Here is a 23156-nt window from a genome sequence, read left to right as displayed (position 1 = left end):
GCAATTACTTGGAAATCACAACATAAAGGTCCCTGGAAATATCTTTAATTCTTGCTCAACAGGCGGTAATTTAAAACTGGGGAAGGACTCCACCACTGAATTTATTTCCCTCAGTAACAAAGCACAGATGATAATAAAACACTGATTAAACAATCAGTTTAGCATATTGATATGCTGGTGAAGAGAAAATGCTTCTGTAGAAACCTGGGCTTTGTTTTAAATAAGATTTAATTGAACTAAATATATATATATATTTTTCAATTCATCACACAATTTTATTAAAAAAAAGATTGTAGGGTTTTTACCATATACAACACTTTGAGGTGACTTTTGTGATTTATTTATATATAAATAAAACTGAATTGAATTGAAGTGAACAGTAGGTTGAGACCATTGTACATACAGCTCAGTATAGTACATTTTTAAAAAGTTTGATAATAAAACGTGTCCAACAACCAATATTGTCCTGTTTGCAAATAGACTTTTGAGCCCTTTTGAGTCAGTAAGAAAAAATGTAGACATTTCTGTTTAAGTAGAAACAATGTATGTCTATACACCCCAAAGACATGAACTCAAATAAATCAAATTTAGGATTTAGTCACTTTTTTATTAATTTACTTGTAAATGCAAATTCATACACCTTCATTTCAGAAAACAGGCATGATTTTGTAGACTGTGCGCTAAATAGAACAGAAACAATACTTTTTTTTCCAAATAATTGCTTTAACATTACAAACAGTTAATCCTTAGAAAGCTTAGTAAAAAATACAACCGTTTTTAAGTATACTGTTGCAGTCATGTATTCATGTGAAAAATAAATTGATTATTTATGGAGAATTTAAATTGTTTTTATGCATGCTAAAAGCTCAAAGTACAATAAAAACTTGCTTCATAACTTTTATTTGAGAGTTTCCTAGCAGTGCTGTAAGCATCACACCCTGTAAGAGTTTAAGAAAGTTCCCGGTGGTGCAATCCTCTGTGATAAAGTGCTTTCATGCAGTGAATTTTAGGGAAAATTATAAACCAAGGGGGAGGAGTGATTAACCTCTCATGGTGTTCATTGCAAGTGGTTTGCTGGAGCATAAACATTTGTTCTCTTAGCCTGGAACTGGGTTAGGCTGCCGGTGGCTATTCAGCAGCGAGGGTTACCCATTCGGCAGTAACAAACAGTTCTGAACAGTCGACACTGGCAGAAAGCACAATAATCACAGCACACGGTGCCTTGAGATTTACAGCTTCCCCACAGGGAAATACAGTTGGCAGGAGGAGGAGGCCGCTTCTTCACACCATATTTGTTCTGAAAGAAAAGGAGAGAGAGAGAAGAAGAAGAAGTTATAACATAGAAAATCATATTTTAAAAACAGGTTGCTGTAAAAAATTAGAAACAATATGTTTATGGAGTTGCTGAACTGTGCAGCTTACCCCCTTTTTTCTACATGCCTGCACAGAGTAGGAGTTGCTCTGAGTCTCATTGCACATGTGCATAGTGACAATAAAAGGCATTCTATTCTATTCTATTACAAAAAAAAACAACAACAAGCACTATTAATGATATTATGTGTTTTGACTGAGAATTGTGGCATTTATTAAGTGTGTTTATAAGAGCCAGGCACAAGGACCTGAGGCAAGAGAAAAGAACTGCATCCTGACTGCCAACAGAAAACCACACAGGGTACATTTCTGCCCCTTGAGTGCACAGAAGAATGCATGAAAGGAAAAGCATCTTTGCCAGTAAGTTTTTTCCTTTCTCCTTTTCCACAAGCAAGAGGGTGTGATAAGAGTTCCCTTGCTCTTGTCCACCTTTGATTCTCTGGATGCGGGCACTGTTCTCACTGTTCTTTCATATGATCAATTTAAAAGGTCACTCTAAATACTGACATGCCTTGATTGGTTGTATGGTTTGATCACTGACACATATAGTCACTGGTTGCAACATTCAGTCCAGCTTGTTCAGTTAATGATAGTAATCAAATCATGGTATATTATAAAACGTTTCATATGTAATATGTTGTTATAAATCTTTCTTTTAATTATTGAATTCTTTCATTTTAATTTGGTTGTTTTAACTGTATTCAAAATTGATTTGATCAACTAAATTACATAATTAAACATAGTTTCCATAGCAAGTTCACTTGTGTAGGGTAGACAGTTTTCATTTTCATTACTTCACTTTAAAAACTAGTATATTAAATGAAAAACTATAATATAATCTACTATAATATAATGACGCTATATGATAAAAGGTAATGAAACCCAGTATTATATCAATACCATGGTATTGATATAATACAACCTTTTTCTGTTTCTTTGGTTTCTTGCTCTTCTTTGCAGATTTTGGTAACTCTGGAAGAGAAAATTAAGAATTGCAATTATTAGAAAATGTGTTAGAAAAGAAAAGTGTCATCAGCATAGATGATACATGATGATCCTTTCAAACTTACCTACAATAACCACAGGGGGTGAGTCTATTTCTAGATTTTGAGACAAAGCATTAGATGCAGAAACTCTGCTGGTGGAGAGTCTCTCATCTGGGATCATGTGGGCACAGCCGAGGAAGTAGTCTGTCGCAGCCAGAAGAAAGCAACTTAGCAGCAGTGAGATGTGCATCTTTCTGTGAAAACAAAAACGAGTAATGGATGTCTGTTAGATAAACAGCACATCAGGAACTCACTCTGCAGGAGGGGGAGATATAGGAGAAGTGGAGTAAGATATCAGCCTGGGCATCTATTGTCTTGTGTAGTCTGGAAGATGAGTGGATGACGAGGTGGGTGCAGTTTTCTCTGTGGTGGGGTCGGGTGGACTGTCCTGGGCTCTGCGGGGCAAGGTGGCGCTGCCACACTAGGCCCCAGTCCAATGGGGCCTGGGTCCCCCCTTTCCCTGGCGGGTTGCAGAGTATCCCTCTTCCCGCTCCACCACAATCACCCACACATGCAGGGCCTTGGGGTAAAGATGTGTCACCAGGGTGCAGAGGAGGCATCCCCCCCCTCTGTCCCGTTCTGGCTGCCTGTGCCTCAACTTTATCTCACAACTTAGACATTCACACATACATATAGGATCTTGGGGGTGGGTACGCTACACGGTATCCAAACGACCATCAGGGTGTACACCTCACCCCTGGCGTCGTTGCCCACCTCTCAATTTTAAATACACGTAGACACTGAGGGCTATCAGGAGGGGCTATGCGCTTACCTGCTGCTCTCTGGCAGGTAGCTCCATGCCCTCCTGGGTTTTAAATGCACCTTAGAACACACATGCATCAACACTACATATGAGCGGGCGGAGGCAGGTTTGGAGTCTTCACACACCCCCGTTCTCTGAGGCCTGCTGGAGTGGGAGGGCTGAGAGGAGGAGTTGGCTGTCCGATTGGGGTCTGGAATGTGGGGCCTCCCTGCTGCTGCCAAGCCGGGGCAGTCTGCTTCTCCCCACCCCAGGGAAAAGGGTAACACTACCTGGGTCTGGGTGCAGTTTCCCCCTCCAGGGGCAAGGGTACCTAGACCCGGGGCTTAGAGTACGCTTGGGGAGTGTGATTGTGTGTACAGTGTCTCTCTATGTCTGTCTCCACGTTGGGTGAGTGTTGAGTAAGTGCATATGAGAGCATGAGGGTGGGAATGGATGTTTGTATCTGTGTGTGCCTGTATGTCTGTGTCTATATGTCAGGTTGGGTATCAGACGCCACCTCTCTGGGGACATCTCAGGCCCTCCAAGGTTTGGAGGCCTATCTCCCCCCACCACTTCCCCTGCCAGTGGCAGACGCCATCAGACATCGGTGCATTGGTGTTTTTTTGTGTCTGGGGATGGGCGTCCGGGTACACACTGGCTCACTCCTTGGTGGCTGCTTGTCGGGGCCTGGAGCCTGGGGCTCGCTTGGGCCACTTCGGGGGTGGGGTGCCCTCAGCCTCTCGGCCTGGGGCTCGGTCAGGCGGAGCTCACGGGCACGTCACTGCAACCCCCCCTGGCTTCTGCTCCGCGGCTGCTGAGTGAGCCCTCATCTGGGACTCTCCTCAGCTCCTTCTGGGACAGTGGCGCGGCTGCCCCTCTGTTGGTCTTCCTTGTGTCTTGTGTTCTGAGGGCCTCTGGATGTCTGGAGTCTTGATCTCCCCCATACCTGCTTCATGCCCTGGAGGACGGGGCTGTGGCCCACCACACCCTCTAGCAGATCATTACATGCATCTTTCTTCGCCTTCAGACAATAATTCTAATGGCAAAAGGGCCAAATCCGGACAGGCAAAAAAAAAAAGAAAAAAAAAAAAAGATAAACAGCACATCTGTTTATCTGTAATTTGAAAACAATAACTACATTTTAAAAACATCACTAGAAAAACAGTAAATTGGCCTGATGAGAAGTGTTTTAACTTCAAATAAGCTTTCTCATCATATTTGTTAATGAAAGATATTTATATTTAAGATATTATATTTAATACATGTTTTACTGTGATAAATCTGTTTACTTTATTCTCTGCTTTATCAGTTTGTCTGCACACAAAGTAAAAACAGACAGAAAAGAAAAATGAAATGAAAGTAGCTCAAAAATGATGCTGTTGAAATGAAATGCAAATATTTCAAGCACAGTCAATGGGTTTTTTTCTCCTTCCATTTTTTAGAAAATAAACAATTGTGACAATGGTTCAGTGGTATTTTTAAAAAAATAAGTTATCCATCTAAATTTTATTAAAGCTTAAAACGTGCGTAAAAAAGTGAATGGTCTCTTTGACTCTCGGGTAGACTGTGCTTCAGTTTTGGTGACTGCTTTTAGTATTTTCTGCATCCTGTTGTTACTGAGCACTGAGTTGCACTCCACCTGGTCACTTTTGACATTTCAGCTGAGTGCAGTCAGGATAATCTACAGAGAACCAGTAATCAATTTTCTTATTTAGGATCGGGGGGATTTCAGCTATTCCAGCAACCACTGAATTTTTGGTCAAGCTGTCTGTCCAACACTAGACAGGTGAATTTCGAATCAGCAGTTAGCTTCAGAAGCATGTCTTTGGACTATGGGAAGTAACCAGATAACCTTAGGGAAAGCTACACAGGCTCAGCAAAAAAAAAAACAAAAAAGGCTCCACACAGAAAGGCTTCAGCTGAGTAGGAGGTTTTTACTCTGTTATTGTATTTCAGTGTGTTTCAGATTAGCAACAAATACACATTTTACGTTCCAAAACAATGTTTTTCTGTCTGTACAAAAGGTTTTGCTGTATTTTTCATACTGATCAAATACTAATTAATATAAATAACATCATAGATACACTCTGCACAGAAAGCAACAGCTCTGGTGGGGAGTGTAATTTGAACTGTTGGGAAGGATTACTACTTTGAGGTCAGTGAGAAGGTTTAGTCGGGCTCTATGTTTTTCTTTTACTTTTCATTGTGATCATTATCTGGACTTAAATATCACAGTTTGTTCATTTCTAAAGGTTTGGTGTGAGCAGTGTCTATTTTGTTTTCAGGGAAAGGCTGTAAAAAAAACTTGCATGCAAATATTTGATGAGGAAAAAGGAAGAAACAAGGAAATTATGAATGTTAACAGTACTTTTACACAGTGCTTTAAAAGTATACATAAAATAAACCTAGACTGAATTTTGTTGTTTTGTTCATACTTATTTTTAAAGTTTTTGTACATCATAGTTGTATGTTACACCTTTTTCTGGCTTTTAATTTAGCATGCCTAGAAATGTAAGAATGACCAGTGGTGCAATATGACAATTATATTATTATTATTATTATTATTATTATTATTATTATTATTATTATTATTATTATTATTATTATTATGTTATCATATCAGTGTCACACAACCAAAACAAATCTAAATTGTGAAATCTATCCTCAAAAAATCCAAAATCCTAAACAGTCTCATGAATTTTATTTTATGCATGTTATTCTTAATTTGAGATTGCCTTTCTATTTTTTTCTGCAAATGAAATCCATATCATAAATGGAAAACACCAACCAAATTCTGTGCACCATCCCAGTTACTCCTTCCTTTGGCAACTGAACAAGAAATTTCCATACCCTCACCACTGTAGTTCACCTCCGTGCTTTAAAAGACATGGCTCCTATGACATATGCTTGAAATATTGTTCAAGACTCTGGATAGTATTATTGTATCCAGCATCCTCAAAACCACACCCTCCTGTAGTATCAAAGCTGAGCCAACCAGTGAAAAATAAACTTTTGTTGAAGCTGAAACGCTAAGCTCAGCTAATAGTTTTATTCATCACAGACTCAAGAACTCTTCCAGCTTATTCTGCCTTGACTTAAATAGCCTAGGCTGTATAAATCCCATATGTTCAGAGTCCAAACCAAAATAGTTTTAAAAACACAGTTTTATAGCAGTTTTTTTTTTATAGGGGACTTGCCTTTAATATCAGGTTGTTTTTGTACTGACTGCTAGTAGTTTATTTCAATTTAATTCTCCATCACATGGTGGTTAACCTGATTTAAAAACCTGTTTTGAAAAGCATCATCATTTTTATTATTATTTAATATAAATTAAACAAGTTGGGGCATATTTCCTATTTCCAATACAATTTCCAAATATAATTACAAAATTGATTGTAATTAACTATCACAGGATGGTTTTCCACCTTGCGTCAGTCCAGCTTAAAATAGTCCAGGCCCAGCTTATAACTTTTTTTTTTTGCATGGTAAAGGTTTAACTGGCATATGTGGATGTGGTGACAAAATGTGTTCACTGACAATGGTTTTCACTACAGAATGGTGTCTGTTTTTAATGCTGTGCTTCGTGAGGGCCCCTAAATTCTTGGCAATTTTATGCTGAGAAATGTTATTCTTACATTATTGAACTATTTGACCACACAGTCTTTCACAGAGTGGCAAACCGCACCCCATCTTTACTTCTGAAACACTCTCTGAGATGCTCTTTTAATACCCATGTTTAATACTCATGTTACTGATTTGCCAGATTAGTTGGCAGATGTTCCACCAGATGTTCTCTGCATTGCACAACTTCTCCACTTTTAATTGCAATTAAATGCTGCTGGCGTCAAATTCAAGACTCGGTAGACATGTTTTTAAAACACAATTTTTTTTAAAAAAATTGTCACTTATTAATATTTTACAGTGTGGTGACATTTTTGGAAACATTAAGCTCAAATAAAATAGGTGAAATCACTTTCCTTTGCTTCAGTCCAGATAATCCATGCTTTTACCCACAAATGTGGATTTCTATTAAGACATTGATGGCACTGAATTTACCATCAGTATATATTAAGTTATGCTTTAAGAGGTCTTACAGTAAAGTGACTTGCATTCATTATCAAGAGGAGGTCTGCTAATGTTCATCCTAATCCTTTTCTTGCATTCCCTGCCCAAACAGCAGCTGCAAAATGATTTAATCTCTCAAAGGAGTAAGGGTTGAAAATCACGACCCTTGCCAACTCAAATTCCTGAATACTCATTTCGTAACTAGCCAAAATATGTGGAATAAACAAACAACTAAATCAACTAAAACAATAAGATATACACAAGAATTTTTGACAAAGAAGATCTGAGTCGTTCGCAACTCATGCCAGGTGGACTTGGGGTGAATTCAAAGGTGACCATAATCACCGTGATATAATAAAAACACATTTTAGCACCTTCTCCCACAGATCTGATAGAAATTAATTTTAAATTGAGTACAGCGTTAAGAGCTAAGCATTTCCTTTGAAAGCAGGGCAAACATAAAAGGAATGCCAAACACATACACTAAGTCAAAAAGCACCTAAAACCACCTTAATATGGCTCCTTTCCTGCATCTGGATAGACTTTAGCACGTCAGCTAAGGATCATGGATGCTGCTTCTCATGAGGTTTTGGAAACCACATTATAGTGCATTGAGACGTTTCAAAGCGGAATGATTTAAAGAGGTGAAATGATGACAGTAAATGCAGAGGGAAGGTTAACAATCAACAAAAAATATGTACAGATGTGCAGGCAAAATATGAAGTGCAAAGTCTTTTTTCTCTCACGGCAGTATTTTGTTCTTAGAAAAAAATCCTAAAAGGTGATTTGTAGGCTAAGACAAGGGTGATACAAATTTCATAAAACTTTAGGAGCATATTTCAGTATGAAGTAGGTCTAATGACTTCTTAAGACATTTTGTTTATATATTTTTGTTATCATCAAATCAGCAAATAATTGTTTATTGCAAAGGTAATCATTTATGTGGAAAGAGATTTTTTTTCTTTTCCCGACTCAGCTCATCCAATTAAACTAAATTCAATTTTATTTATACACATGCCAAATCAAAACAACAATCGCCTCAAGGAGCTTATATTGTAAGGCAGGCCCTACAATAATACATACAGAGAAAATCCATCTCTAATGTTGTATTTCTCTTTCACTCACTCTCTTGCTCAACATATGAAGAGTTAGAAAATAGAAAAGCTAAAAGTTACACCCCTGATCTTGTAAGGTTAAATGTGAGGTGAAAGCTACGTAATAATCCAATGATTATTCATGATCCAAGTCAAGACAAAAAGCCTCGAATTCCATAAATATACCAACAGAATACATCAACATTTTCAACTCCATGAACTACAAGGATTACTTGATGAAACACCTCTAGAGAGAACTCCTGAAATAAGTCATTCAAAAGTCATGTGTATTAAAAATAGAAAAAAAGGAGGTATGTTTACAGCCAAATTCAGCATGCAGTGGAAACACCACAAATCAACTAAAATTATCTTTAAGAGAGCTTTGTGAAAGTAGTTCACCTAAACACAGTCTAACTCTCTCTTATGACAAGCTCCACCAATTTAAAAAAGGCAATTATGATATATCCATAGGACAAAAAAAAAAATTTCTTGAAAAATGCATAAATACAAATCAGTGAATGAATTAATGAATGAACAGATAAACAAACAAATTAATGGCCTATAATTCTGGTCATCGGATATATTTGTCATGTGGTGCTGAATGGAAAGCTCCTTTAAAATGTACCTTTCATGTTGCAATATCATGTTGCAGAATGCCAAATCTTTATTACTGCTGTTTATGTAGTTTAGATTGTGGATTCTATTCCTAAGATGTTTTTAATAAAAACATTTAAAAAATAATTATTATTATTTTTGAGAGTTCTGGATCAACCAGTCAACTGGTGCACGGGAATGGCAGCTTTACAACCTAAATTCTAATTTTAAAGAAATTTCTCAGCTTGAACATCTGTTTTGTAGAACAGCAGAGAAAAGCTGCTCTATTTGCTTTTCTCTACATTGTAACCTTTGGCTCAATTTCTAAACAGAAAAATAATCAGAGTCATGCATTAAATTGATATTTGGGAGGTGGGGGGTACTCTAGGATAAGATGTTGCTCTTGAGCATTGGGAAAAGAATTTAGATAAACTCATGAATAAATAAGAATAATTCCTATTGAAAGCTCCAGTAGATTTTCTTTGTATACACACTTTGAGTTTCCACTTGATTTTAATACAACTGAATTTATCAAATTATAAGCAGGCATTACATGATGACTGATTTCCCACCTTTAGGCACTACAAAGCTGTTATGAAGGTGGAATTCAGTAAGTAAATCACCTTAAATTTGATTTGATATGCATTGTTCTTGATGTCATTTAATTCCGACCATCAAATGTTACTGACCAGTCCTCTCATTTTTTTGTCATCTCTGAATGACGTTATCTCACTACCAGAAGGATTACAGTCCAAACAACACAGAAACAGTCTGTGTGTTTGCTCATATTTGTTGAGCTGAAATGAGCTGCTGCATTTGAAATTTCCTGCCATTTATAAAACAAAAAAAACCTTTAAAAAAATACTACTTCATTTTCCTCTTCCTCTTTTGTAGCTGTTAGCTTCTGTTATTGGTTCCTCCACTTAGGTTCAAATCTTGTGAAGACATGTACATGGAGTAAACTACAGATACCTGAAAATTCTACCTAAACACAGTAATGAATATTTGTACTTTGTTACTTCCCACCTCCTAAACGGACCTGTGTTTGAGTGAGTTTTCATTCAGCTGTGAGATGGTTTTCCATTTGGCTTTGCACACTTCTATTTATCTTCTAATTTTGTGGCACATCTCTATTTCAGGGACATAACATCTGTGTTAAAAGACACAGATGTCATAGCTGTCAAAACTGTCATACTAGACACTCAGAGAATCCAGGGTTTCCTACCTAGCCATAAACTAATTTGCTTACTCAGAGATCTACAAAGATTACCCCCACCTCAACAGGCCGATGCCCACTGTTTTCACTCTCCTTTTGCCTCTTAAACACACGTGCACCTCATAATTGATGCCTTGTGTGCAGGACGAAGAAAGAATCATATCAGCACAGTATTCTGTTGCTAGAAATGTTACATCATCCCAGATGATTTGTAGCTTAAGGTAGAGTAACATATAACTAACGTTTCAATGGTATTTGACTGATTATATTACAGTAAAGTAGTCCTAACTATGTCAGTTCACTTTTGACTTGCACATCAGTCAACTAACAATTACTGTTATATTACTGTCATACCTTAATGTGGCTAGAAAAAAAAGTTTTTGTTTTTTGTTGATGCCTAAACTCAATTTTCTGCCTTAGATGGTCTTTTATAATTAAAAAAGCAAAGATTTTGGTTCATCTTTTGACCACATATGCACCAATACCACTTCACGATGAATATTTTTCAAAAAAAGATCCCAAATTCACACACCATGAGATGCACACATTCATACCTGGAGTAAGTTTTTTTTTCTTTTTTGTGTCATAGTTGGAGAAATTACAGCATTATAGTTGCTCAGAAAAACCCTCTTGACCTCGCTGCTGTGTCACATACTGAGCAAATTATGTAATTTACGTACCACTAAGGTGACCCTTGAACACAAAATTATGCACCTTGACAAGAAACACATTTCTTCTGCCATCACGTTCCCTCTACACGATTAAACGTGTGTTTGTAAGTGCATGTTAAGACTGAAAGGCTTAGCTACGTAGAAAAAAATGCACACTAAGAGAGGCACACAGGAATGGCTTATCTTATCAGTCGTACACCCTTCATGTTCTCTCAAATACACAAAAGAAGAGGTTTCTTTTACAATAATACCAACATATTATTATAAATAGCCAAAGAAAAAAGGGAATCTAAAACTAGAAAAACTGTGCATTAAGTTAATTGAGATAAAGAAAATATGAGGATAAAAATAAGGCAAGGTTCAGCTACACTTTGAATAAAACTGGACTCTCCAAGCTAATCCAATAATTTGAGGTTTTGGATAACGAGCTCAAATTATGTCATTATAACACTACAGTAACTATGTGTTTTTTAGAGGAAAATAAATGTGTTCTTCTTTCTGTTCTCCTCTGATAATCACATTTTCTGTGGTTCAGCTGCACTAGGTACACATGTAATGCGTGACATAAAGAACGTTTTCGCCCTACCACAGCTGAATCTCCCCCGTGGGAGCCTGAATTGGATAAGCAGAAAATAATAGATGGATGGATTTAAAGAAAGTAGGCAAACCAGGTGGTATCTTGTTCAGCTAATGTGCCCTTAAATAACTGGTTATTTCATGCAGGTGTAATAATCGTCGTTACAAATAAAAGAAAATGAAATGTAACCACGTAGAATCTGAATTGTAAGAAGTTGGATATATTAGTGATAATATTCTCTATAAGATCCGCATGTGGTGGCACTTTTGCCTGTAAAAAAAACAGTGAAAATCAACTTAATTTAACCAGACCATCAGCTCACGAACAGTTCTCACATCAAAGATGGTGAGATGTTTTTTTCTGCCCACACCAAAACATCTGACCTTCACCTCAGAGAAATCAGTTCAAGGATCCTTCTCTGAGAGTTGTCTGTTCAAACACACACACTCACACCCACACAGACTCACTCACTCATATTTTTTGAAGACACATGGTTAGGAAATTGTGGTGAAGCTGAGGGAAGAATAACAGCACAGTGTCCCAGTGGCCTGGTTCTCATTTTGAAATAATTTTCAGTAATTTCCATCACCATGGAAGTCAGCAATAAACTCACGGGGTTCCCTTTTAAATTGATCTGCTCTGTTGCAGAGGCTGTTGGCTCTGTTTTTCGCACACAGCCCTTTGTGCCTTTTTCCTTTTTCTTTTTTTTTTAAATAACTTTTTTTTGTCAAACAAAAGGAACCAAACAGCAGGGAAGCATAAACAGAGTTTGTTTTGGGTTTTTTTCAATTCAAAGAAATAAAGCTGACTTTTTCAGAAAACAAATATCCATTTATTTGTATTTTTTAATTAAACAAGTGTCAATACCATCAACGGCTAAATGGACAAAAATCATTTGAATGTTTTCTTTTGCTTTAAAGAGAAAAGAAAATCCACCCAATATTTTTCTTATCTATTACAACACGTAGAGAGAAAGTTCACCCATTCAGTTTTAAAATGAAATATTAGCTTCAAATAACCCTAAAAAATGTCCTTTCAATGTGCCAATAAAAATCAAACTTTTAGCCTCAGTCTTAAACACAGACAAACGTTTATCATGTTTTAGGGATAAAGGAAGGTCAGTGCCTTCAAAAACAACTCTTTAAGGCCAGCAGCGTTTTGTGTGTGTGTTCTGTGACGTGTTTCTCATACTTTTCATAATCCTTATCCTTGAGTTTGATTTTTTACCAGATGGATTTGCTCTGACTGTCCAAGTGCCAGAATCCAAAAGAGAGATAATTTTAGATTAAAATGGTTTCTGCGCTTGTCTAAGTTGCCCTGAACTGCAACTGTTTTACTATTTTGTTTTGTTTTTCTTTTCTAATTTTACATTTTCTAGGAGCTCCAGCTTCTAAATATGTTTTTCAGGTTTCAAAATCTGAACGTTACTGGAATATAAAATATTTGTCTTTGGATTATCTGTCATCAACTATTAGGTTGCAAACAAATGCCACAGTATATAACATATGTCATCTTTATTTTTTGTTTATTTTTTGTATATTACCCTTACTTTAGGAAGCACATCACCAAGTTTATTTTATAGTGTTACCCTGAGATAAACTTATATTAGAAATAGACTTCCTCTTTGTTTTTGTACCAAAAACCTTTTTTGTCACTGCTCTTGTTAACGTTTACTCAGAAGAAAAAATTATGTTGTCCAATGTTTAAAAAAAAATTAGGGAAAAAAAAAGAAGCGCAAGCTTCCATGTTTTTTATTTATTTATTTTTAGAGCTGCTGTAGGCAGTCAAATAGGTCAATCATCTGTGTGTTTTTGTTACTGCGGGCACAGACTATGCAGAGGTCATAATAATATTTTCAAGTGTGAAGGGATAATGAGAACAAATATCCTTTTAAGTGGAATATTTTTAATGCTCATCAACTATAACCATGAAAAGAGGAATGCATCTTGTGCCTTTATGAAGGGTGGAAAGTATACCTTTAATTATTGATTCCAACATCAAACCAGTTTTTCATCAAATCAACGAATCAAATGCTCAGAGAAACTTTCCAGCCCTTTCCTGCAGCATTCTTCACTTTCACACTGCTGGTTCGTATGTTCAGTCTGTTTCAAATTCTCACGTTCACTAAAATATGTGCATCAAACCTCCACAGCATTCCCATTTTTACAAGCACATTAAAGCCGAACAATGTTGTCTGATACAGCTGGAAACATGCTGATGAAAATCTGATTACACAGAAATGTTCTAATAACTCAATAATAATAATAATAATAATAATAATAAAAACCTCATTTAAACAGCAATGACATGGAGTATTAATGAATGTGTCCATAAGAATGCTCCTGAGGTTTTCGGTGAGACACACCTCTGGGGAAGTCTGTGGGGAACTATTAAATGCCGTTTCACATTTCTGCTGATTTTCCAGTTGAAAATGAAAAGGTTATATTTGTTAGTACTAAAATCTGACAGCCTTTCATGAGAATCAAATACTGACAATACATAAAGGTGGGGCACCAAATGTGAAGTTCAGTTTATTTCGATTTTCAAAGATGTGATGCAAAGAGTATTCAAAAGTAAGCTACTTCATTTTTGCAGCGTGACTAATGCTGCAAATAATCAAATATGGATTAGATAAAATCATAAGGACTGTATCTGAAATTACTGTAAACTTCAAAAGCTGAATGTAAATGAAAATCACTAAATACTGCAAAATCCTTTACTTTTTAAAAAGTGAATAAAATTCATTTAAATCCACAGTTTTATAGGTTTTACAGTTACAGTATTTTGATTACCTGTCCCCCACACGTGGACATTGTAATACCTGAAAAGTTTTGTTTCTAGATATCACTTCTATAAAACATAGAAAAGAACAAGAGTAAAAGAAAAATCCCCAGCAGACCTCATAACAAAGTTCAGGCTCTCCTATGTTCCAAGAAACAACTCTTAAAAAGGCCAAAGTTCAAAGGTCAGCTGCTGAATAATACTAGTGTGGCTCAACCTTTTGTTTGTGTTCGGACCCAGAAATCTGGGAACTGAGAGCGTTTTATCTCTCTCATCAGTGTGTGTGAGGCAGCTTTAAAAGAGAAGACGAGAGGCTTCTGGCAGATTTGGGGTATGACTTCAGGAGGATAAATCAGCCAGACAGTAGTTTTAATGTCTGTGTCTCATCTATCATCTACCATCTGGGGCTACTTTGCACTGCGTGCCTTTTATCTGTTAGTTGTTCCACAGGTAGATGTAAATTATTCTAAATGGCAAAGTGTTTGGAAAAGTGAACAACATTTTCTGATCTTCCTTCAGAATTTAAATATCTTAAAATGAAAATACTACAATATATCAGACCTTCAAGGATTTTTATAATAAGATCCTACTATTTTTTTCCCCATCATGAAATCCAGCATATTAAAGCACTGTAGCCAGGCCACTGTACTACAAACTGCTGATATTTCACGTTTCACATATCACATACCCGTGAGTTTAAAAAGCAACAGGAGTTTCATTTTACAAAGTAAATACCAACTTTATTACATTCCCACCATAGCATATTGACAGTAACTGCACGACTGCTAAATTAAGACCTAACATGTCTTGATTTCTGTTCTGTTACAGCATGCTTGAAGACATAGTTATGGAGCGAGAGAGAGAGAGAAAGTCACAAATTTGAAACAGAAAACTTAAAAATTGTAATATAAACTCGTTACCTGATGGTAAAGATTTAACTGATGTGCTGTTACATCGCACATTTTATACATGTTTTCATGTTCTGCAGCACACCAACATTATTGCCAGCTAATAATACTGTCTTAATTGTCAGGAAGATGTCTAAGAAACCAGAAAACAGACACAGGTAGTATTTTTTTTCCATCTCCTGCTGCTCTATTAGGTCAAGGTATGTAAAGACACAGTAAGAGGAAGCAGACCAACCAGAAAACCATATCCAGCGAAAGTTCCAGAGAAAATTCTGACGACTGCTTCTGTGTGCTTATTAAAACTAATCAGCAGCTATAAACCTGTTTGAAGATGGCTAATTATTCAAATGTTTGGCAGCACAAGAATGTACTCAACATTACTGAATGACTGTTGCTCCTGTTTTTTAAGTAAGACTAAGCTTAAAGAAAAGACCAAAACGAACTACGTGTAAGTCTGTCTTTAGCGACCGCCACTAAAATAGGAAGGAAAAATGTATTTATTGAGGACTATATTAAGTGGTAGATTACAGCACTTTCTGGTAGCAGATCCACAAAGCAAGAAATGTATTACAAATAAAGTGTGTTTGATTTGTCATACATTTATAACAACCTGCCAACTTGTGCAAAACTGCAAAAGAGTTCCTAGACATGACAGAGACAAATAAGCGATTAGGCTCTTCTCAGTTTTATATGATCATAGTATAGAAACATTTAAATAAAGACAAAGTATAAATTTTATTCCTTGTAATTGTGTTAGGAAATCTTCTCCTATTGAAAGGCAACATTTGTTTTTCAACACTGACTTTGCATGAGATCTTTAATCCCTAACCTTGAAATAATCCTATTCTCCTGGGATTATACATGGACAACACAAAATGAGAGAGAGAAAAAAAAAGAAGCTTTTTCTTAATATTTTCAATTCATCTTTGTTTCTATAAGTGATATCTTTGCCTGTTGTGAAGTGTATGAATATTCACTATATTGGGAATGTCGCACCAGACAGCGTCCACTGTTGCTAGCGAGTGCTTAACAATCACTAGTCAATACTTTGTATCCAAAACAAAACTGAAACTCTTACAAAGTGTTTATTTTAAGTAAAAAAAACAAAGCATGCAATACGTCGGTCCATCACAATAAACATCATGTACTGTCACACAGGATCCCAGATGGCACTGGCTTTAACTTGCATTGATTGTTTATAGTTTTTTAACATACTAATTATTAGGTGCCATTTTTTAATTAATATTTCTAATATGATTAACTCAAATAATAAATTATAATGTGTTTTTTTTTCTCTATTTAACAACCATAGAAATAAAGGTAGGAGAAATTATGTTAAAAACATATGCAAGCGCTGAGACACACATATTTATATTCACTCTTAATGTTCTGAGCACGATCATCAGTTTCAGAATGTGTTCTTAAAATATTAGTACACTCTGCAGGCTGCAAAAATTCGGTTTAATATTTTATAATAATAATATTTAATTTTTTAACATATAATCAAACATAATATAATAAATAATAATAATAATAAAAATATTTATATACATACAATGAAAAGACTGTATATTTCATTATACATGTGAACTGTTATGCATACATATTCTATAGGGCTATTAATGTAATGTATTTAAAAGGGGAAATGAACTGGAGAAATTGATCCTTTACGCTATCCCAGCAGCTCAGACTCAGACCCCTGTGCAGTTTTACATATTCAGTCAGCAATCTGCTGATGTGCTGTTCCTTTGGAGGTTCTACTGACATTTCAAAAAGACTTTTAATGTAAATACAAGAAGCATTGATTATTATTTATTTTTCTTATTATTCATTTCAGTGAATGTCTCGGAACGATGATACCTGACAGCTGCCAATAATGGAACAATACGGTATAGTCGATAGATGGAGCCCTGAGAACACTGGCGCTCTACCGGAAAACAATCGGGAAAACTGCTCTTGTTGTTTCAGTTATACTTCGCTACAGATCTTACTATGAACACGTGTGAAGATGTAATTCGGTCCTCAGTTACCAGTGACGACTTGATCAGCGTCAGTATTTTCGTAATAATTTAGCATTAGTGGTCCGAAACTCTAAGTCACATCACAAAATAAATCAAACACATTGACAACTGAGCTTGAACAATGACTAATTTGTTTCTCATTATTGGTTTAAGATTTTGATTTCAGCTATGTAACTGTGTTGTGCCCGTTGTATTTTACAGGCCACAGCTGGGGAAATCCTGCTAAAACAATTGGCACATGGGAGACAACATTTGAAGGATTTTTTAACAAGCTCATAAAGGATGACTACGGCCGAAATCTTGTTTGTGACTTAAAACAGGATTGAGGAAAAACGATCATAAAAAGCATTTTGAAATTTCTCATACATCAGTGATCCAGGTCTCTGAGCCTCAGATGTCTGTGTTATACTTTCGTTACCGTGTCTTTCCGGCGCTCAAACGATTTCATGGAACATTTCAAACAAAACAAGACAGGAAGAAACTATTTGTCTTACCTGTGTTTGCCAGGCCAGCTGTCTGATAGTATGTCACACTCAGTTTCTCGTTCTTTCTTGTTTCTCGTTTCTCTGCGCTCCTCTTTCCCCCCCCTTTTCCCTGTCTTGCTTCACGTCTTTATTTCTCTGCTACTTTTAAGCAAGTCACCACTCTCCTTTTCTCTCCTCCCTCTCTTTTCCCACACTTCACCTCTGATTTCGTCTTTTTTTTTTTAAGAATCCTTATTTTTTTGCCTTGTTTAACTTCCCCCCCTTTAGCTGTCTTGTCCGCCTTCCTCTTTTTCGCTCTGTCTGTAAAAGTTTGCCTGTTTTTTTCCAAAACGTCTTTTTATCCTGCCCTCCTCTGTTTCTTCTTTTATCTGTTCTTAAGGAGCAATACCTTGCTGTTGATAATGAAGACATACTGGGAGGTTTGTACTGGAGGCGGGACCAGTGCTGCAGTGCTTTGGGGGATGGGAAAGGTCACATTATGCAGAGAATAGACAGATAAATGTAAAACAGACCCTCCAGTGAAGTGCTCTTATGGTAGGCGCTGTCATTATAGCCCTCTTATGCTTAAAAAGCCAGTGTTTGGCCTTTTGTGAAAATTTTCCTTAAATAACTTTCATCTGTTTTATCTGTCTATGATGTCCAATTTAGGAAACTGGCAATCCCCCAGTCTGTCCAGTGTACTTTTGCTTCTGGATGTAATTTTTTGGCATTTAGCGTTCCAATCGGGTCATACAATATAACCTATATCCAGACAACACATTAAGTCTAACTGTAAGCAGGTGCTGATTCTGCTGTGTGTTCATGCTGGAAAAGTGACAAACTCCTTTTCTCAATTCTGTCATCTCCCTCTCATCACCCCCGGCCAGTGAGGCAGAAGGTTGGTCCTCCTGAGAGAGTTCTTCCTTCCCACTGTCGCCAAGCACATGCTAATAAGGGGATTCATCTGCTCATTGGGATTCTTTCTTTAATATTTGCAGTCGTCACCTTATATAATATAAAGCTTGTGACTGTTGCTGTGAGCTGATGTTTTTTAATAAAATTGAATAAAATGACACCACTTGGCAGCCATCTTTTTAATATTTCATTTAAACTGTGTGTGTACTGAAACACCAGTCATGTCTGATTAAAGCTGCTTAAATTGATTGCTGATTTTGCCTCAAAATATATTTTAAAAAAAGCTTTGCTTGCCCAGTTCTCAAGGGGGAAAAAACACAAATGTTTTGAGATGGAAAGGGACATCTCATCAGAAGCATACCACATAAATTTTTCAAATATGGTGTAAGCAATGTTACAGCATGAGCATGAATGGGTGCCAGTGCAATCATGGTACAAAACTGATCAGATAGTGCTCCACAGTGAAAATGGATAACGATCCAAAGTATACTGAGAAAGCAATCCAAGAGTTTGTCAAGGCAAAGAAATGGGATAGTCTTCAATGGCCAAGTCAGCTTTCACTCAATATAGCATGCTTTTCAGTTAATGAAGTTAAAATTAAAACAGTTAAAATTGAAGGCAGAAAGATCAATAAACAAGAAGCAACTAAAGGAAACTGGCATAAAGGCCTGGCGGAGCATCTCAAGGGAGGAAAAAACAGTATTTGATGATGAATCCGAGACATCAGACAGTCATTTATTGCAAAGGATTTTCATTAAATTTCCATTTTTCATCAATTTTCTGATTAATTTTGAGCATCTGAAAATCATAGGATATGTTTAAAAGGGGCTGTAATTATTACATGATTTATGCAGCATTTCAATAAACCCCTAAATCAAAGCCAGAAATTGCTAATAAATTTAAATTCAGGACTGTTTAAGTGGCAGTTTTCTTTCTTATCTTGTTTTTCATAAATGAAAAGTAAAGTATCACTAAAGATAAAAAGGGGAAATATGACTGTAGCAAATCTTAATTTTTCACAACATGGTGCTAATTTATAAAGAAATCTTTGTATGTCTATGTTTTGTTTTTTTCTTACACAACGTTTAACCTGATTTACTCCAATTAAAGTTGGTTTATTGCTTGGGACCCAAGTAAGGGCAGTGTCCAATTAAGACTAGTTTCATTTCTGGCATCTTCTTCACAGGTTGTCTAGTTACTAGGCAAAAGAGGGATTTCTGACTTCATCGTCAACATCACAAGTCTCTGTGACTTTGTGATGTAACCAGGTCATAGAACGTATAACTTAGTTCATATAACATAGTTTATAAACTGCTGACTCTGATGACTGCTTGTGACAACGTGCACTCAACTTGCTAATGCTGGAAGATGAATTCAGGTCCAAACTTTGTGGGCACTAAATGGATCTACAGAATTGCTTGGCTCTTGGCTCTACTTCCTTGTGGACCAAAGTTTTGGAGAATCAGATGAACAACCAAAAGAGTCAATTTTTTTTTTAGGTTAATTTTGACAGTCATCATAGCCAGTGGAACCTGTAAAAAGTAGAATAAAGTACCTAAATAAAATTATTATTATTATTATTATTCTTTTAAATACAGGCTATTCAGACCACAAAATAATATTAAAAATAAAAATAAAATTAGAACAGTAAGACAGAATATAGAAGTTACTGACTTAACATTAATTTGCACTGAATGGGCTCCTTTTAAAAATAACACTTTTTTTTGTCTTATTTTGTTTTTGTTTTTATTTTTTGTAGTCTACCTGAATTTCATCCATCAAATGAAGAACCCCATATTAAAACAACAAAAATGTATGTGTCCCACTTGAAAAGACTGGTATAGTGATCAGTAAACATCACTGATCTCAAATCTTATGAGTTACTATAAATGACATTAGGAAAACACACGGAGAGGCTACATGTAAAGCAGCTGTGTGCACACACAACAAGGCTTCAAAGACACATATGGCACATACCATTGTTGAGATAAAAAAAAAAACAGAACAAAAAAACCTGACCCCTGCATGCCCACATTTTGGAAATTGGGAAAACTTTGCAACACAGATGGTTTCACCTTGAACTGAAGCCAGATTTTAATCTCCTCAGATTCAATTTCACTCAGACCAGCAGTGTTGGGCCACCCTTTGTGCTTGTAAGACACTAATTATTTCTTTTAAAGGATAAAGATCAAATCAAACCTTACCAGTTCACATCTGTCTCTCATTTTTAACAAATTATTAAACCACTTTGCTGGTGCACTAACACATTCCCAAACTGTGAGAGGTAAGGGTTTGTCAAACATCAAGAATAACGCCAGGATAGATGAGGTAGGAGTTTGTGCATGTCTTTTCCCACTTATATCTTCATGTGGGTTCATCGCAGCCTCATTAATGGAAGGATTAATTGTCATGTGTATCTCAGTGACTGTAAATATCTAATACACCACATAGTTCCTGATATGAATTTGCTTGATCTTTTTGGTAGACGGTGTTGGTTATTGTTTTATAGATATTCAATGTAAATGTTTGGAAGTTACATAATACACACACATAACACACACCAAGAATACCTGTGTAATCAATAAAAGTTATTTCACTTTGATCTGCAAAAACATTTCATTTATTAGGCTTTGAGGCAGACAGATTTTATAATGTGCAGATGTCATGTTAAAATAATTAGTTCAAATCAAAATATTTGTTATTCTGTGCTAAATCGATCAATTATCAATTTTCAGCAGCATTAATTTCCCGTTTTATTTGCAAAATTGTTGCATTGTACTGTTAATTTTTTTTTAAATATAATTTTCTATCACAACTGTTTCGTCATTTCTGATTGGAGTAGGCTGCACTCACACAGAATATTTTGGTGAAAGGAGAGTGATGTGATGCATGGAACACCCATTTATATGTCTGTGTGCACTGACTCCGACCTTGGCTACTGACCTAAATTCCTAAACAGTGAATATACAGTGGATAGACTGTGTTTCAATTTTACTCTCAATGTGGACTTAAAATCAGCCCAACGGACCCTCAGTTGCAATTAAATATGGTCCACAAGATTCTGCTAAACCTCACTGTAACTGTAAATTGAAACACAGGCTATTCCTAAGCCTAACCATGTCTAGTTAATCTTGGTGGACGATACTTGCTCTAACCAGCTGATTCAAGTACCCAAGCCAAGTCATCTCTAGTTTAAAGCACTTGTTAAAATCATAAGATAAAAGATTATTCCCGAATTACTTACAAATTAGTATTAGTCCAAAAAAAACATTCCACTTTTTATTCACAGAAGAGTAAAAAAAATTAACTCAGAAGATAATTTAGGTAGAATTCAGACAGTCAGCCAGTTCAATGCCTTTGACTTCTTAGTTTAACCACCTGGTCGATGGACACAGACACTCCATGAATCGAATCTTTTACGAAGTAATTTTCTTTCTACCAACAGCTCGTGCAGCTGCCATCTGAGATTTCACATTCTCCACAGGAACAACATTCAATATTTAACAGATTGTCCAGTTGTGGAAATGCGATTGATGGAGTGTTAGGATAGAAAAAAGTGATCCCACTGTGTGATTTATATTAGGAAATGTACATGCACCTGCATGCACACCGTTCTATGTCATTTATATCTATCAACTTTTGGTAAGGATCCCACACAAAGTCTTACCATAGAGGAGACGTCAGGTTTTGTTGGGCTACTCTCCAAAAATCGCAGTGAAAGGTTTAAAGTTTAGTTAAAAGATGGCTGGCTCGCTGATCGGAATTAGTCTCAGAAAGACAGGCTGATTTCTGGTCACTTGGGGGGCCACAAATTTATAAACTGACTTGCCAAAAACAGTTATTGTCTTCCACAGGCATGTTATGGGATAGAGTTCAGCTAAATTAAAAAAAATAAATAAATAAAAAATTCAGATGAGGACACGGCACTGAACACAGATGTCACAGCAGCTGGAAGTTCCTCTCCAAAATTTGCAAAGTGTATAAAAAGGACATGGCCTCTTATAAATAAAATAATCAAATAAAATGATATAAAATAAACTAATCACAAGCTAAACAGGCAATGAAGCAACAAACTGTGAACAGGGCATCCACTGATACTGAGACCCTCTGATGTGTGCTCAGGCTGTAAGACCATATTTAAAAAAAAAAAAAAACCTCTTCATTAATTAAAACAGTTGGATCAGTGTGATATGTCCACATTATTATACAGAAAATGTAAACACTGATCTTAGATTTTTTTTGACACTATAGAAGATTAATCTGTTATCAAAATTTAGGTAGAAACCTACATGAGACCTTATGAAATTACTCTTTTGACCAGACACGTATCCCTCAAAACTGTTTACTGAAAGTTTTCAAATCTCCATGGGTACTGAAATTGCAGCATATTTTTTCATGATCTCTGCATCTCCTGTGCAGTTTTGGTTCTGTGTCTCATTATGCGTTAGTGCTCACTGAAGATTCTGGAGGCATGGCCACCAGCTGGAACTGTGACCTCACTATGCACCAGTATCATCATTTCACATCTCCTTCAATACCAAAGGGCTGGTTCTTCCTAGCCAACATTGCATGCTTGTTTCGGCTGTCTCATTGGAAATCTCCACGTGTGTGTTTGTCCAACTTCCTCACAGGCAGACCCCAATCAGTGAGGGTGGGAAAACAAGTCTCCCCCTCCATCTCACTCAGCACTG

At 36.3% G+C, this 23156-nt stretch overlaps 1 protein-coding gene across 2 annotated transcripts; it reads right to left on the bottom strand.

Annotated features, from left to right (window-relative positions):
• Positions 1 to 329: 329 nt before the first annotated feature.
• On the bottom strand, positions 330 to 17989 carry asip1 (agouti signaling protein 1). 2 transcript variants are annotated; one of them, XM_014338661.2, is made up of 4 exons: positions 17581 to 17989; positions 2442 to 2611; positions 2294 to 2343; positions 330 to 1297 (listed from the first exon to the last, which is right to left on the bottom strand). In XM_014338661.2, exons 2-4 carry the CDS (start codon positions 2605 to 2607, stop codon positions 1133 to 1135), a joined length of 381 nt encoding a protein of 126 aa, XP_014194147.1. In that variant the 5' UTR covers positions 2608 to 2611; positions 17581 to 17989; the 3' UTR covers positions 330 to 1132.
• Between the last annotated feature and the right edge of the window lie 5167 nt (positions 17990 to 23156).

Source organism: Haplochromis burtoni, unplaced genomic scaffold (genome assembly GCF_018398535.1).
Source record: "Haplochromis burtoni strain Fernald_Lab_line unplaced genomic scaffold, NCSU_Asbu1 Contig_239, whole genome shotgun sequence".
In the NCBI taxonomy this organism is placed as follows: domain Eukaryota; kingdom Metazoa; phylum Chordata; class Actinopteri; order Cichliformes; family Cichlidae; genus Haplochromis; species Haplochromis burtoni.
This window is presented reverse-complemented; position numbering and strand designations above follow the sequence as displayed.

What these genes read in the sequence shown, in the direction of transcription:
- asip1 (XM_014338661.2), bottom strand. Translation starts at nt 2,607, where the DNA reads ATGCACATCTCACTGCTGCTAAGTTGCTTTCTTCTGGCTGCGACAGAC. An exon ending in ACCCCCTGTGGTTATTGTAG is followed by an intron (nt 2,344 to 2,441) that starts GTAAGTTTGAAA and finishes TTTCTCTTCCAG; the next exon opens with AGTTACCAAAATCTGCAAAG. An exon ending in AACCAAAGAAACAGAAAAAG is followed by an intron (nt 1,298 to 2,293) that starts GTTGTATTATAT and finishes CTTTTCTTTCAG; the next exon opens with AACAAATATGGTGTGAAGAA.